The sequence below is a fragment of the Suillus bovinus genome, assembly GCF_016758785.1.
Source record: "Suillus bovinus strain UH-Sbo-P2 chromosome Unknown EDB93scaffold_36, whole genome shotgun sequence".
Classification (NCBI taxonomy): Eukaryota; Fungi; Basidiomycota; class Agaricomycetes; order Boletales; family Suillaceae; genus Suillus; species Suillus bovinus.
In genome coordinates this window covers 119,834-136,250 of record NW_024542092.1, presented here as the reverse complement: position 1 = coordinate 136,250, position 16,417 = coordinate 119,834, and the positions used below count along the sequence as shown (strand labels likewise).

At 46.8% G+C, this 16,417-nt stretch overlaps 5 protein-coding genes across 5 annotated transcripts; 3 read left to right on the top strand and 2 right to left on the bottom strand.

Annotated features, from left to right (window-relative positions):
• Positions 1–1,742: 1,742 nt before the first annotated feature.
• EDB93DRAFT_1251423 (MFS general substrate transporter) lies at positions 1,743–3,539 on the top strand (the record flags this gene model as incomplete). The annotated part of the gene is made up of 8 exons (XM_041453154.1): positions 1,743–1,925; positions 1,976–2,021; positions 2,071–2,090; positions 2,147–2,307; positions 2,355–2,489; positions 2,541–2,697; positions 2,750–3,239; positions 3,289–3,539. The coding sequence occupies 8 exons, from the start codon at positions 1,743–1,745 to the stop codon at positions 3,537–3,539; spliced, it is 1,443 nt and encodes a 480-aa protein (XP_041306656.1).
• A 196-nt stretch (positions 3,540–3,735) lies between these two features.
• Positions 3,736–5,295, bottom strand: EDB93DRAFT_1251422 (uncharacterized protein; the record flags this gene model as incomplete). Its single annotated transcript, XM_041453153.1, has 1 exon — positions 3,736–5,295. The coding sequence occupies one exon, from the start codon at positions 5,293–5,295 to the stop codon at positions 3,736–3,738; it is 1,560 nt and encodes a 519-aa protein (XP_041306655.1).
• Positions 5,296–5,800: 505 nt separating this feature from the next.
• Positions 5,801–7,821, bottom strand: EDB93DRAFT_515019 (uncharacterized protein). The gene is made up of 3 exons (XM_041456597.1): positions 7,585–7,821; positions 5,913–7,531; positions 5,801–5,860 (listed from the first exon to the last, which is right to left on the bottom strand). The coding sequence occupies exon 2, from the start codon at positions 7,516–7,518 to the stop codon at positions 6,250–6,252; it is 1,269 nt and encodes a 422-aa protein (XP_041306654.1). The 5' UTR covers positions 7,519–7,531; positions 7,585–7,821; the 3' UTR covers positions 5,801–5,860; positions 5,913–6,249.
• Positions 7,822–8,984: 1,163 nt separating this feature from the next.
• Positions 8,985–11,704, top strand: EDB93DRAFT_1288234 (MFS general substrate transporter; the record flags this gene model as incomplete). The annotated part of the gene is made up of 17 exons (XM_041454531.1): positions 8,985–9,465; positions 9,518–9,534; positions 9,572–9,666; positions 9,714–9,742; positions 9,791–9,828; positions 9,877–9,952; positions 10,008–10,138; positions 10,200–10,221; positions 10,280–10,303; positions 10,351–10,381; positions 10,435–10,453; positions 10,502–10,545; positions 10,596–11,185; positions 11,238–11,318; positions 11,372–11,509; positions 11,607–11,634; positions 11,684–11,704. Exons 1-17 carry the CDS (start codon positions 9,323–9,325, stop codon positions 11,702–11,704), a joined length of 1,527 nt encoding a protein of 508 aa, XP_041306653.1. The 5' UTR covers positions 8,985–9,322.
• A 2,351-nt stretch (positions 11,705–14,055) lies between these two features.
• On the top strand, positions 14,056–16,268 carry EDB93DRAFT_1251419 (MFS general substrate transporter; the record flags this gene model as incomplete). Its single annotated transcript, XM_041453152.1, has 16 exons — positions 14,056–14,198; positions 14,251–14,267; positions 14,321–14,400; positions 14,448–14,476; positions 14,525–14,562; positions 14,613–14,688; positions 14,744–14,874; positions 14,936–14,957; positions 15,016–15,039; positions 15,087–15,117; positions 15,171–15,189; positions 15,233–15,288; positions 15,340–15,500; positions 15,551–15,934; positions 15,987–16,067; positions 16,127–16,268. The coding sequence occupies 16 exons, from the start codon at positions 14,056–14,058 to the stop codon at positions 16,266–16,268; spliced, it is 1,434 nt and encodes a 477-aa protein (XP_041306652.1).
• Between the last annotated feature and the right edge of the window lie 149 nt (positions 16,269–16,417).

Below are 16,417 nucleotides of genomic sequence, written 5' to 3'. Positions count from 1 at the left end.
GTGGTGGCAGTTATCGCAGCGATTACTTGCCATCTATCCCACATATACACCGCACGCAAGAAAAGGATGCCGTATCGTACAAATCGAGCACTGAATGCACTGTTTACACAGCTACAGGGGCTCCAAGAAGATAATAAAAGTTTGATTAGAATTGTGCAAGTTGCTTATTGGATATCCAGAATATTGAGCAATTCATCGTACGCTCGAGGTGACATTGTTCGATTTCCACAACATCCCCATTCTAGAGCCTCAATTAATGGTGATACATGGGAATTGCCGTCTGAACCTAAAATACGTGTTAGCCTGCCCTAAACCAATTAGTAGAAATTTCGGAATCAAACGCGTATTTCCTTGATTTTTTTTTTCACTTCCGTCGACCTCTTCGATGGTTTTAACACCTTTCGACCCGCTTGCGGTGTAGTCATTGCGGGATATGGATATGGTTAGACTGTTGCGCAGGTCAGTGATCATTTACCATGTTTCCAACCTTCCCTTTCGCGATGATATCTTTCCACACCATGGCGAGTGTCTCATGACACTATGTGTCCTTCTTGTCATAGTTACCCTGACCATCATCAGTTGCACTCGATATGTACCTATTACTCAATCATCTTGCAGAATTATCTTCTCTTGTGATAATGAAACTCCATGAAGACATTGGTCCCGAGCTGGGCGCTAGGTGGGTTGTGGATTACCTATTGCACTCCCTGTTGGTTTCTCTTTGCACGATGAAACATTTCATTCAAACTAGAGTATCTGAGAGCCTAATATAGGCTCGATGCTTTCAATTTTCTGTCAATCCACTGATCTATAACTTTGCTGTTTTTTTTGTTGTTGTTGAACCCTGTCTCACCCTTGCTATCTCTAGGGCCAGGGTCTATCTCCATCAAGCCGCGTTCGATTGAGGTAAGCACTACTGCTTTTATCATGTTGCAAGGATGTCAAAAAGGAATTACCGCCTGATACCCTACCGGGTTATTGATGTGAATTCCTGGCTGTTTTTACGTTCTGAGTCTTGACGTATCCCCTTTAATGATTTCGTATCTGACGTGACTTTGTTTCAGGGCTACTGATGGTTCAGCCATCCACACGTTCTGATTGTGTGCTTCGCGATAACATGATGGTGAGCTTTATCTGATACAGCCATTACTCTACATATGATGTATTATCACGACGGTCTTCGTATTATCACTGCCGAAAGGGCCCGCCACAGCTCAATTCTTTCGGGCACCCCCTCCTGATATCCTTATCATCGATGCCATATGGACTATATACTGATTGCATATTTTTGTTTTTAGCCGATAAGTTCAGACCACCGACGTGAGCTCCCATTCTTCTATTTCTCACTAGAGATGAGAATTATATTACAATTATCAACTAGAAGCTGTTGCTTAGCTGCGGCATTGATTATACATTTTTTGTTTCTGACTTGTGTTTATTCTGCTATGTTTAATATTTAATCTAAAATCTAGTCATTGCAGGTTCTCGTAACAGGGGTTTAATATCTTTTAATGTAAATTGCTTGACTAAACTTATGATGGAGTTTTAAAATTTTCGGATCCACTCCACGGGCAAGTTTGCGAATGGGAAGTTGAGAATGCCTGGAATCTCGATTATGCAAATCTCTCAGCGGATAGAGAGTTGACTTCTTCATTCACCTTGCGGCCGCTCGAGAAGAACTGGCGTGTATATAACTGGGGTCGTCAGCCAGGTTTTTTAACCTTGCCTGTCACTCGTCGAGGATGTCTTCTGCAGTACCTTCAGATTCTGACATCGTTGCCAACGAGCGTACCGCTCTTCTCGACGCAGGTCAGCAAGGCCAAAAGAAGGCCTCCCCTTTGCCAAAACTTCAGATTGGAATTTTGTTGCTGACACTGCTGGTCGAGCCAATTGCCTCTCAATCTATCTATCCCTATATCAATCAGGTCTGTGTCCTTTTGCACGTCAAAACCACATTTCTCACTATTACATGTAGCTTGTCAGTGAGTTGGACATCACCGGCGGTGATGAGCGAAAAGTCGGTGAGTCATGATTTTTCGATGCACGTAACAAGTATTGATGCGCTTTTAGGGTATTATGCGGGACTGATCGTAAGTTGCGCCTTGTAACTCATCTCCGTGTTACCACTTTATCAAATTCATAATAGGAGTCTCTCTTTTTTGCCACTCAGGCACTGACCATCTTGCAATGGAGCCGTACTTCGGACCGTGTTGGACGTAAACCTGTTCTCTTGTTAGGAATCTTCGGGCTTTCCTTGTCAATGCTTTGTTTTGGGCTATCTAGGACATTGCCAGGGCTGATCCTTAGGTGAGGAACAATTTTGGCAATCATTTTTGTCTTCTGAATGATTTTAGTCGTTGCATCACTGGCGCCTTGAATGGTAACATTGGAGTCATGAAGAGCATGATGGGCGAACTCACTGACTCCACTAACATGGCGCAAGGCTTCGCCCTGATGCCTCTTGCGTTTTCATTGGGTGCTACTATCGGGTATGTACCTTTCCTCGTATTCTGTATAGAGGTTGACATGCCTTTCGAAAGTCCTATGATCGGCGGAGCTCTAGAACACCCTCAACAACGCTTTCCTAATATATTCCCTGGTGCATTCTGGTCAGAGTTCCCATACTTCCTGCCTAGCGCTATTGCTGCAGCATTCTCGATTACATGTTTCTTGACAATTCTATTCTTCTTAAAAGAGGTAAGGACAGCCAGCCCATGCACCGATGAGACCTTGACTGATGACTTTTCAGACTCTGCCCAGACAACAGACGCAAGAGAAATCTGAGTCTGCTCTCGATGGCGAGGCCCTCACCGTTCCCCAAAATGCCATCGGGGACTCCCCTGTGTCAATCCGGTCGCTCTTCGTGCCATCCGTACTAATCCCAGTCGCCAACTATGGCTGTATCGCCACTCTCGAAATTGCTATGTTTGCACTTCAACCTCTCTTTTATTCCACACCGATTGAACTAGGGGGCCTCGGATTTGATCCTATTACTATCGGTCTGTGGATGGGAGCGTTCGGCATTGCCAACTGTACTTTGCAGACAACGATTTTTGCACCGTTGGTAAACAGATTTGGTGTCAGGACCGTTTTTCGCGTTTGCGCGGGAGCTTTTATTCCTATCTTCGCCCTATTCCCGATCACCAACATCATTGCGCGCCAATATGGAATCAACTGGCTTGTCTGGTTTTTACTCACGTGTTCGCTGCTACTGAGTGTTTTCATGGATATGACGTTTGGTGTGTTGGTTTCTGATCTTTCCTCTACCGTAACTAATTTAATTTGCAGGTTGTATACTGATGTTCATCACTGCAGCAGCTCCAAATAAGCGATCTTTAGGAGCTACCAATGGGCTTGCGCAAATGACAGCATCTATCGTTCGAGCCTTTGGCCCCGCCACATCCACATCCATGTTTGCATACTCTGTCCAGCACAAACTTATGGGCGGTTACGCCGTATATGTCGTTCTCGTTGCCATGAGTGTCTTTGCTATGAAGATTACCGCCAAACTCCCTACAAGTCCAGGAAGAAAGGCATGATTTACGATTGCACATAACGAATCATTCACGTTACATCATGATCTCAAGGTTTACTTTGAGTTGCCGTAAACTTCTATCTACAAAATTAGATAATGAAGGGCTACGATACTTTGTTCGCACATGTACTACTATCTACCCAAAAAAACGCATTCGTGAACATACACCCATGAATAGCTCATGTCCTTATCCCCTCGGTCTATTCAGAGAGCTGTTTTGAGCCCATGTCAAGTAACTCGATTCGAGTGTATCGCTTGAGCTCCTCATAGAGGCGCAACATAATGGGACAGTCGGTTGTTGGCCCCTGGACCAACGGCACTTTTTGAAGCTCGCCGTTGCCAGTTACTGCATCTAGCCAATCGACCACCGTGGTCAGGCGATGCTGTTGGGAAGGCCGTAATATCAGTCTTGTGATAGTTCTCCAACCTCCTTCCCAAGTTGGCATATTGAAGATCCCGACGTCGGCGCCAGAAATGGTCAGCTGATCTACTCCTGGGAAGGCCTGAATGAATGCGGCAGCCGAAGTTATATTAGCGGCATTGTGTAGCACGAGACGTTCGACGAGAGGAAATTTAGGTGTGGGTTGTTCACATCCCTTTTGAAGAAGTAGATCGGAGATGTCCTGGCCTTGAGTACAGCTGTCTGGGTAGACGAGCTCAAAATGCCGTAGATCTGGTGCTATTACCATCGCGACGAGATTCCGCAGGTGGCGAGGCCGGATAGTATTAGGATGGAAAATCAAGGTCTGTAAACGAGGCAACGTGATGTTGCCCTCGTCCTCGAGGTTTGTGGATGATTTGACACAGACAAGTTCTCCATAGAGAGAAAGGGAAACTAAATTAGGCATCCGCAAAAGCAGTGCATGAAAGCCTTGAAGTTCCGTTGTCGTTTTCAGAGCCCTCGCATCTCCTTCATGGAGCCGAAGAGTAAGATGGGTTACGCCAATGAAGCAGTCGAAATCGTGATTATGTAAACAAGGGGAGCGGGCTGTAAGAACAATGTTTTCGACATCAAGAGACCGGAGGTTGGGTGCCGATTTTCCCATGAGGAGAGTCGTGGGACATATCTGCCCGGGCTGTTGGGCTTTGAAGATAACTTGCTGAAGTGCATCCAAAGGTCCCACGGTACGCAGAATAAAGGAAAGACTCGTGAGAAGGGTGTCGCAGGACGCGCCAATTTTTATAGAACGCCAGCGAGACGCGGACGGGAGGACTATGGATAGGGTATGTTCGAAGTGATGAGGCCTAGTGAAAGAATCTCGATAATCCCACCATCCCCAGACTTCCACATCAAGAGGAAGATCAGTGGATCGCGAGAAATGTAGCTGCATGTCACGCTCGTCCGTGTCAGGGGTTACACAGACCCGTGTCCACAGCCGGGGTGTGTGCAAAGTTATCCTTCGCCAGCGATGCGACACACGCGATATCGCGCTTTCAACCCTTGTCCGTGAGCGCGCATCCTGGCTCGAAACTGCTTCCTCAAAAATTGCAAGCAATGTTTCATCGGGCAGGCGAGCAACTGGGGAAATGCGCTTTGCGCATTCGCTGGCTCGAAAGCGTATCGTGGACAGTGTCCTACGAACGGAAACCAAAGCCTCCGAGAGTGCCTTGATTTGTGATGCAAGTTCTATCTCCTTCCTTTCAAGGTGCGCTGCCTCCGACTGTAGCACTTGGAAGAGTTCCCTGTCGACACTAGATTGGTAGGGTCTCCGCAAAGGTCTTGACGTGGTAAAAGAGTGTGACAGATCGTCGTCAGGCATACTGAATGAAACCAATGCTTTGTGAGTGCCAAAAGCGACCGCAGCAGGTACGATGATTGAGGGAGCTCACCTCTTGTTCTTCTGAATCGTCCACCTCCTTGCCATCATTTAGACCTTTTATCCCAGCTGGCTCGGCAAAACAGCAATTACGCGAGCGTGTCTGTGTCACTGAAATTCCACACGAACGAGCCCAACTCGTGGTATTCACTCTTATTCTTGCGGCAGAACTCGTGTCGACACGCTATGTCTGTCCAGTTGAACAAATGATGGGGATCCCCGTCCGCAGTCCCTCGGCAGAGACTTTCTATGAAAAACATGAGCTTTCGGCCTGTCCAAAGTGTTCGGAATCTCCGATCGATATGAGTACTTGGAGAAGTTGACGTATGAAGGAGTCCGCGAAAGGAGAACCAATAACTGAACAATGAACACGAGAGGGACAATCAGTAAACACATCCAATGCTCAAATCTTGCACACTCGAGCCTGAAAGAGAGTTACAGCATTTCAATACCAAGCTGCTCGTACATTATTATATTCACAACGCAAGGTCACAAATCGTAGAACAGGCTGCAGATGGATATGTACACGATTAGTATCACTGGAAGGACAAGGCACATACATACCTTCAACTAGTCATCAGACGCGGGCAACAAGCGATCCATCCGACACTGGAGAGGTCAACGCCGCACAGCCGCACTTCCGTGCAGCTCGCAAGTTTCAACGACTGTGCAAGGAATTCAGGGCAGTCGATAGCATGGATGGGCCCTTCCAGTGTTATTATCGGCAATCGATGACCATGGCTAATTGCACTGCAAAGCCACTTGTACATTTGTAGCAATGTGCTGTGAAGTGGAGAAATGACAGCGAGGTGCTGGATGTGTGAGGGGGTCCACTGGCTGCACGTGCTACTGGAAGTTGGGTTATCGAAAAAGCAGCCAGCATCCGGACTGCCCAGTTTAACGCGAGCCGCGAACCGGAAACGCATTCATAAATGCCGCAACAGTATCCGCATGAACCGCATTATGAAGACGCACAGTTTCCACACTAGGAAATCTGGGTAATGGAAAAGGGTTAAATAGAAGATCTGAAACATCTTGTCCAGGTGGGGCGTTGTCAGGATAGACTAGCTCGAAGTGACGAAGAGTTGGTGCTTTGATTATCGAGATAAAGTGGCGCAAATCGTGAGGATACTGCGTGCCCGGTCGAAGAACCAGGGTGCGGAGACGAGGAATCTCCAGGGGAAGAACGTCTTCTTCATTGGCTCTCTCCTGGCCAAAGTTTATAGGTTGTCCATAGATTTCGAGGGTGCTCAACATTGGGGCTGAATTTATCAATGCTCTAAATGCAGAGGGGTCGGTTGCCGCATGGGAACTTCCAGCTCTCATCCCACGCACCCGCAACCGCAACGTGGTGAGTCCTGCAACGCTGTAGCGGGCAGCGTCAAAAGTCTGCGTGACTGGGGGCGGAAGGGGCATGTCTTCAACTTCAAGTAATTCCAGGGCTGGAGCCGAGCCGCCAAGCAACAATGGACAAGGTCCGCACACGCCTGGTGACTTCATAGAGATGCTCTGGAGCATCTTCAAAGGGGCCACCTTTCGAAGTTCCCGAAAGACATGCGTAAAGTACGGGTAAGATCTGTGAAGAACGACGATACGTCGCCAACGAGGGACCGAAGACCATATAGCGTCAAGAGCAGAACCAAGATGTGCCATGCTGCGTTTATCTGCACCGGGCCAAGCGGTTTCGCGCTCACGGAATTCGATGGTAAGAGGAATGTTCGCAGAGCGAGCAAGGTAGATCTGTAACATAGCGATAGGAATTTCTGCTCTGATACAGAGGCTATCCCACAGCCGGGGGGCATTGACCGTAACCTGTCTCCAATGATGCGACGTGTATGATAAGGCTATCTCCGTCCGCGTGACTTGTCCTTGCTCCTGACTTCGTACTGCTTCTTCGAATATAGCCAATAGGACCTCGTCTGGAAGGCGAGATACGGGCGCAAGAAGATTTTGAACTGTATGTGCTTGTGATGTTTTTTGTGTCAAGAGTGTTTGAACTTCGACGAGTGACTTGTTCGTTTCTTCAAGGCGGGCCAACAGCTCCTTCCTTCTGTTTTGTAACACGCAAACTTCTTGTCGAAGGATCGAAAGCAATTCTTCAGGCACCATATTGTGGGAGAGACCACCAGTGTTGGTCGTTCGAACAGCGCTAACTTGAGGTACCATGATCCCGAGTACGCTATGTTAAAGTTGTAAAAGTGAAGTGAACAATCCGATTTGAAAATGACTTGCCAGGAACCCAGTTGGTAGATGTTTTATAGCAGGCAACAGACGTCTTGAAGAAGCAGTGGTGGATTGATAATAACTGGTTTGGAGTCGTATTGAACACAATAAGTTTGCCTGATGAGGTTCAAGCGCTCGGACTCGGAGACACTACAACTGTTGTAATTGGTCGAATGTACAGTGGTTAGTCCCATTTGTTTGCACAAGATGTTCCACAGTTTAATAGTCGTATGCTAACTAGCTTCACTCATTGGCAAGAATCGTAGCCATGTCACTTGTAAGCTGTCTACGAGCGCTCTATAAAACATTTTGCAGGGGAACAGTCTCAATGAAAGGGATCTTCGGCAAACCATGATCGATTAGTTCCTCTTCTGTCTACCGCCATGCGAGCAGGATTGCAGGAAGACAAGCTCATAGCGACGAATGGTAGTTTTTTCAGGTGTTTTTACATCAGAAGCAAGAAGGGACAATGCATGAGCTGTGCCGGAGGATAAGAGCATCAGGGTTTGGAGCATCTTGACGAGGCATTAACCCTTCGGATTCCTCTCTGACTGAATCACCGTGTAGATAGCAGGCAAGGTTCGGCACTGACACCAATAACGCGCGCAATGTCAGGCCTGAGCAGTTGAAGTTTCTGGAAGCAGGAGACCTTTAACATTGAGCATCCTGAGCGACAACTCGATTGCGGCGTACGACAATAGGTGTGTATCTCCATAACCAGTGTTCGTATATTGAGGACCGCTCAAGCAATCAAACTAGCCTAGAATTGCGGGGGTTTGGAAGGAGGTAGTAGTGGCATGTATGCGTCAGTGGTGTAAATGATACAAAAAACTGTGCCATCAATTTGAACGCCTGCAATTCAAAGTGCAAAAAGTGTCAGTTCATCATTGACGACGTGCTGATATCAAGCCGGAGAGGACATCCGAGATGTCCACTCGTAAAATTCACAGTGCAGGCACCGTTACTGCCAGGCTACGCCAGAGATTCATCAATAAAATGATAACCAGTAACTCTGACGGGCTACGGAGAGTGTCGGTGACAAAATTTTCTGGCATGCCAAAAATTTCTCTGTCGTTCGATTTCTCCGTCCGTGTCAATGGTTCTTGGGAGTGCCAAGCATATGCATTGGACAGTCGACTCTGGAGCATCGTCTCAGAGTAAAGCAAAAAGGTGTAAGCTAGTAATGCACGTGATCGTAACGCGTCCCGTAATACTGTCGTTTTTGTGCTTGACCCTACATACTTTTCACACATTGGGGTTTTCAACATTTTACCTCGAATCAGAAGCAGATCTGGACCGGTCCTGGCTAGAGCATTTCAGAGCACTCTAGAATTCCTGTCGAATGTGATTTCAGTTGGCGGAAAAAAGGTGGTCACTGTGTCAGTACAAACTCTCTCTTATACCGTATAGAGGTTGACCAGGAACACATCCACCAAAAGATTCAAAACTAGGCCTCACTTAGTTAGAGCATTCTACCGCACTCTCCAAATGTACTTATATTGGAAGCTTCTATATGCTGTGCCCTGCTACATTGACATGGCCAGGGTATCGCCGCACTTGATGGCCTCATCTATCGTATCCTATCGTGTGGGCATTTATCGGGTTGGTGACTCAGGCTGGCCTATCTTCACGCTGTCGGCACTACTAGCAATAACCGCTCAGGACATTTCCGCTCATATCATGATAATAGTCATGGCACTCATCTAATCACTCTCTCCTTTCAAACCATACTATCGCCTAGGACACCATGGGCTCATCGCGCAACGATAGCATCGAGTCCAATTCCGAAAAGCAGACTGTCTTGGGTCCGAGAGAACGAACGCGCATTCTGCGCAAAATCGATTGGCACCTATTACCTTTCATGACTGCATTTTACCTCTTTTCATTTTTGTGAGTATGCCTGTACTGTTTAATGTTACTCCACATTACGCGCTGCCTTCAGAGACCGGGCCAATATTGGTAAATTATTCATCGCATACTTCCTGTTGATCACCAGTAAGATCATCACCAGGAAATGCTAAGGTTGCTGGCATGGCCACAAACCTTCACTTGACCGGTTTCAGGTACAACATTGCTGCAGCTGTCTTTTTTGTGCGTCTTGGACCACGCATGTTCCATCAAATGCTGAGTTACTTCAGATCCCGTACACCTTTGCTGAGGTCCCTTCGTATGTACGACATCAAGAGTAGCGAGCGTATACTCAGCGTCTGTGTAGGAACATTGTGCTCAAGCTCTTAAGGCCATCGCGCTGGAGTACGTTCACCGTCTAACCTTATTTCTCGCTACTCAACATCGATTCAGTACCGTCTCTCATGGTCACGTGGGGTGTTGTGTCGACCCTTATGTGCCTCGTCAAATCATACCAATCTCTCGTTGTGTACGTGGGGTGTATTTGCATAGTGGAGGCAGGCACCATAACAACTTGACGTCAGGGCTCGAACGTTCCTCGGTTTGACCGAAGCAGGATTGTTTCCCGGAATAAATTACTACATCTGCCTTTGGTATCCACGTTCTGAACGGTCCAAACGCATCGCTATATTCTTCTCTTCAGCATCAGTCGCAGGTATGCAACATTCTTATACGCGTTATAATCCATCTTCAATCAAACTTCTCTTGAATTGTAGGCGCCTTCGGCGGGCTTCTTGCGTAATTCGCTCTGTTTTCCCATCAACCTGTCACTGACCGGCATGTTCCATGTATACAGGTATGGTATTGAGCGGATGGAAGGGTAAGCAAGTTGACTACCATGACAGCTGTCACCTATGTGTCTATCAGGATCGGAGGATTGCATGGTTGGCAATGGATTGTATGTTTGCGTGTTTTAAAACCGAAACTTTACTAATTCATGTTCTCTGATAGTTCTGCTTGGAAGGCATCGGTCAGTTGTGCCAGATCTGAGACCTCTCGGATACTCATATTCAATCAGCTACTGTTCTCGTCGCAATTTTCTCCTTTTTCCATATGCATGATGTGAGTTTGCGGTTATGCTGGGCCTTCACATGCCAATATAGACCATTTAGTATCCTGAAACGGCCAATTTTTTAACCGAGCCAGAGAGATCACACATCATAGATGTGCTCAAGCAGGATTCGAACCATCTTTCCTCTCGCTTCGACACCCAATTCATCTGGCAAGCCATAAAGGATTACAAGACTTACGTCCTGAGTCTCATTCATATAGGGTACTCGGTCCCCCTATCATATCATGCATCACCTGAACTGATCATCAGGTTGCTCGTCCCCGGTTATGCCATTGCCCTCTTTTCGCCAACTATCATTAACGAGCTTGGCTACTCTGCTGCTAATGCTCAGCTACTCTCAGTCCCACCATTTGTTGCTGGTTGTATTGCAACGATCATAGTTGGCATCTATTCCGACAAGCACAATCTTCGTGGCCCGTACATCATCGGCGGCGCGCTTGTTTCCCTCGTAGGATACATCTTGCTATACTGCAGCGTACGAGCGGGTCCTTCGTACGTGGGAGCTTGTCTTGCCGCTGCGGGATATTATCCAACCATCCCGATTGTTCTGGCTTGGGCAGGCTCGAATGCAGGAGGGGACTTAAAGCGTGGAGTTGTACTAGCAATGATCGGGCTTGGTAATCTTGGGGGGTACGCTATGTTATCATAATACACAATGTCCATCCGCTCATGCTGATCTCAGTATTTGCTCCTCCTTCATTTATATTGATCCGCCACGTTTCCGCATCGGGCACGGCACCGTCATTGGATTCCTTTCTCTTGCGTATGTCTCATCAGTCTACCGAACTATAAACATGATAACACGGTTTGTAACAGAATCGTAATGAGTTTCTTCGCTATGTGGGACTATAATCGGCTGAACAAAAACAAAGAAGCACAGTGTCTGGCGGGAAATATTGGTGAAGATAAAGGATACGAATTCGAGGACATGGGCGATGCCAGTCCGCTTTTCAGGTGAGTTTCATGACTCCTCCGCAACGCTGCCTTGACTGATGAATATGCAAGGTATACCATATGAAACATACAGCTAATTTAAGTTGTGCTTTTCAAGTGTTTTTCGACCGCACTTTGGGAATAACGTGCACCTACGTCTCATTTGTGATAGTACTCCATGATGCAATATTACAGATATTTGCCGATGTCAGCTGATTCTTCGCAAACAGGCCAATCGATTTGTAGGCGATAGGTTGGTGAAGTTTATATGCAAGCAACAGACATCTAGAATAAATGATTTAAGAGTACTGCTGCTGAAGGGCTTTTCGAAGTTGTATTGAGCACGCCATGATATTGCCTGATACAATGCCAGTCAAGTGCGCTCACTCTACTCGGTGCCCACAGTATGCGGTGCTGGTCGTACTGTTTTCTTTTCCTGTGACTTCTGGAGAGCACCCGGTGGCGTAGGAAACGAAACTACTTTGTGAGTGCAACTCCAGCACCTGACGCTCATTTCATCATCATTTGAATCGGTTACAGGGGTATGTAATTGGTTCTAGGCGGAGGCAGAATACGAAGCCTGAGAGGAGTTCATGATACTGTAAAGATCAATTACCCCCGCTTTCCCAGAAATTTATTCAATCAGGTCAACTGGAACCAATAATTAGTAGTACACAAAGACCTCTGCGATGTGAAGGGTCTGCTAACGTGTCCGTGTCTCCAAGCCTCGCCAGGGACCACGATCGCTTGTTCATGTCAAAGTAAATGACATTGAGCCTACAGTATAGCTCGCCAGTAGCTCACCGATTGTTTCGGTTAATCAGGGGGAGCAGTGGCAGCCGTATCCATAGAGCTATCTATGCAACATTTTGTCTCTGAGAATGGAACTGCTCATCTCTGTTTGACTGTCATTCCAACCATGTATCACTGCAGCCTGAACCCTACCTTGATAATCAGGGTGGTCGTGATGGTGTCTGGGTCCGAAGCCTTCTGCAAGCGAATGATCTTAACGAGAGGCAATGGCGATAAATAATGTGCTCAGGCTACTTTGTCGGCTGTACGCTGGTCATGTGAGCGTATTACCGGAAGAGGAGCTCGCAGTCACGGTGAGAAAGGGTAGACCAAGTGCTTTCGACATCGGAACAAGAATTGAACGATGCATGAGCTGAGACGGAAAATGAGGGTATCGAGGTTTGTGGAATCCAGACGAGGGATCGACTCTTTGAGTCCTCTCTGAGTTGACTGGACCACCGTGTAGAGAGATCAGGTGAGATTTTGGGCTGACACAAGTGACACACCAGACATAGACGCTATTACAGGTCCCATGGACGTCCTGTAGTAAAGTATCGCAACGCTGAATATTTTGGCCTATAAGTCACATGTGGTCTGGAAGCAGCAGATCTTCAATCTTGAGTATCTTGAGCGACGGCCCGAGCTGGATGAAAACAGGCATGTCACGGTAGTAGCCCCATAACTGCAGTGTCCACGACAAACCTTCCATGGATCTAAAGTGTCCTGTTTGCAATGGTTCAAACTAGCAGTATACTACAGTGGATCAGTATTAGCTATGAAGACAATAAAATGTAGACATACCCTCAGTCTCGGATGCTTTTCCATGCTGATGCAGCGTGTAAGGTCGGAAAATACCGGATGACTAATGTGTGCTAAATACGTGATAACACGCTTGGAGTTCACATAAACATTGACGCGCGCCATGACACAAATCATTACTGCCAGCAATCTCGACTCCGAGACCCCATCGTCCTGGTATCTCTACCTACATATTGAGAGTCAAGTCATCTACCTTCGTTCCTGCCACCACAGCCTAAACCGGTAGATAAGCTCGGGCCAGAACTCGTCCGACTTGTCGCAACAAGTTCAAGTTCCGCAAGACGTACGACCTGATTGTTGATATGGCATGGAGGATGATTGTGTTTTCTCGAGGACATCCCGTAATTTATGCGACACTCGACGCGTTGATTCGGAGGCTAGCGTGCATCAACTCAAACGCAAATGACATAGCGGGAAAGTGTATTGGTGGAAGAATGACTTGATGTACTGCCACCATTCCAGGAAGCTGATATCCCGTGGAGATCCCACTCATGGAAATGTCCATAGACGAAATCAAGTGGCGGTTTAATTGTGGACTCGTCTCTGGATAAAACCCTCAAAACTCGTCTCCGCACGATGGCTGCGTCTTTTTAAGGGGGTATTCTTAGCCTGGCCACCCCCCGAAAAATCGGTGCAAGGGTCACATCAATAACAAGATTCGAAACTAGACCTCACTAGGTTAGAACGTTCCACGATCTAGATTCCCTTGTTAAATGTATTTCCAGATATGTTGCGGGCTACGCCTCGAACAAAAGTAGGTGCTGTGCTATGCTACGTCACGTATCGCCGCACCTGATCAGTCTCATTTACATAAATTTATCCTACGCGCCTGCACAATTGATTTAAAGGTTGGTGACTGGCCGTTGTCGCTCAGGATATCACCCTGTCTCTGAACGATCGCAAGGCATTCATCCAATCAGTCTCCCTTTCAAACCCATACTATCGCCCAGGACACCATGGGCTCATCGCACAATGATAACATCGATTCCAATTCCGAAAAGCAGATTGTCTTGGATCCGAGAGAACGAACACGCATTCTGCGCAAAATCGATTGGCACCTGTTACCTTTTGTAACTGTATTTTACCTCTTGTCGTTCTTGTGAGTATGCTCGTACTATCTGATGCTGTTTCACATTACACGCTACCTTCAGAGATCGGGCCAATATTGGTAAATAATCTAGCGCATATTTCCTGTTGATCACCAGCTGAGACCATCACCAGGAAATGCGAAGGTTGCTGGCATGGCCACAGACCTAAAATTGACTGGCTTCAGGTACAACATTGCTGCAGCTGTCTTTTTTGTGCGTCGTATACCACACATGTCCTATCAAGTGCTGAGTTATTCTAGATCCCATACAGCTTTGCTGAGGTTCCTTCGTATGTATAACATCAAGAGTAGCGAGTCTGTACTGAGCGTCTGTGTAGGAACATCGCAATCAAGCTATTCAGGCCGTCACGCTGGAGTACGTTCACATTTGCCTTACTTTTCTATCACAACTTAATATTGATCCAGTACCGTCTATCATGGTCGCGTGGGGTATTGTGATGACCCTTATGTGCCTCGTCAAATCATACCAGTCTCTCGTTGTGTACGTGGGGTGTATTTGCATAGTGGAGGCAGGCACCATAACAACTTGACGGTAGAGCTCGGATGTTCCTCGGTTTGACCGAAGCAGGATTATTTCCTGGAATAAATTACTACATCTGCCTTTGGTATCCACGTTCTGAACGGTCCAAACGCATCGCTATATTCTTCTCTTCAGTATCAGTCGCAGGTAAGCAACATTTTCATACGCGTTAGAATCTATTTTTGTTTAAACTTCTCTTTGATTGTAGGCGCCTTCGGCGGGCTCCTTGCGTGAGTCGCTTTGTGTTCCCATCAAGCTGCTACTGAACTTCATGTTCCATGTATACAGGTATGGTATCGAGCGGATGGAAGGGTAAGCAGATTTCCTGTCATGACAGCCGTCACTGATGCGCCTATCAGAGTCGGAGGATTGCATGGTTGGCAATGGATTGTATGTTTGCGTTTTTTAAAACGGAGACTTTACTAATTCATGTTCTCTGCTAGTTCTGCTTGGAAGGAATCGGTCTGTGGTACCAGATCTGAGGCATCTCGGATGCTCATCTTAGACTTCAATCAGCCACTGTTCTCGTCGCAATTTTCTCCTTTTTCCTATATGCACGATGTGAGTTCACGCTTATACTGGGCCTTTCACATGCCAATTTCGACCACTTAGTATCCTGAAACGGCCAAATTTTTGACCGAGTCAGAGAGACTATACATCATAGATGTGCTCAAAGAGGATTCGAATCATCTTTCCTCTCGCTTCGACACTCGATTCATCTGGCAAGCTATAAAAGATTACAAGACCTACGTCCAGATACTCATTTTTCTAGGGTACTCAATCCACTTGTCATCTTGCGTGCATCATCTGATTTGATTATCAGGTTGCTCGTCCCCGGTTATGCCATTGCCCTCTTTTCGCCAACTATCATTAACGAGCTTGGCTACTCTGCTGTTAATGCTCAGCTACTCTCAGTCCCACCATTTGTTGCTGGTTGTATTGCAACAATCATATTTGGCATCTATTCTGACAAGCACAATCTTCGTGGCCCGTATATAATTGGTGGTGCGCTTATTTCTCTTGTGGGATACATCTTGCTATACTGCAGCGTACGAGCGGGTCCTTCGTACGTGGGAGCTTGTCTTGCCGCTGCGGGAGATTATCCAACCGTTGCGGTTATTCTGGCTTGGGCAGGCTCGAATTCAGGAGGTGATTTAAAGCGTGGAGTTGTACTAGCAATGGTTATCGGTCTTGGTAATCTTGGAGGGTACGCCATGTTATCATACATATGCAATGCCCCCCACTCATGCTAATCTCAGCATTTGCTCCTCCTTCATTTATATTGATCCGCCACGTTTTCACATCGGGCACGGCACGATCATGGGATTCCTTTCTCTTTCGTACGTCTCATCAGTCTTCCCAACCGGAACTGGAACTTGACAACATGATTTTGTAACAGAATCATAATGAGTTTCTTCGCTATGTGGGACTATAACCGACTGAACAAAAAGAAAGAAGCACAGTGTCTGGCGGGAAACATTAGCGACGATAGAGCATACGAATTCGAGGACATGGGCGATGCCAGTCCACTTTTCAGGTGAGTTCCATCACTCCTCCGCAACGCTACTACCTTGAGTAATGAATATCTAAGGTACACCCTATGAGACCACAGCTAATTTGAGCTGTCCTTTTTGAGTGTCGCACACTTGGGCTTCTGGAGTAACCAATACCTACGTCTCGTTTGTGGTAG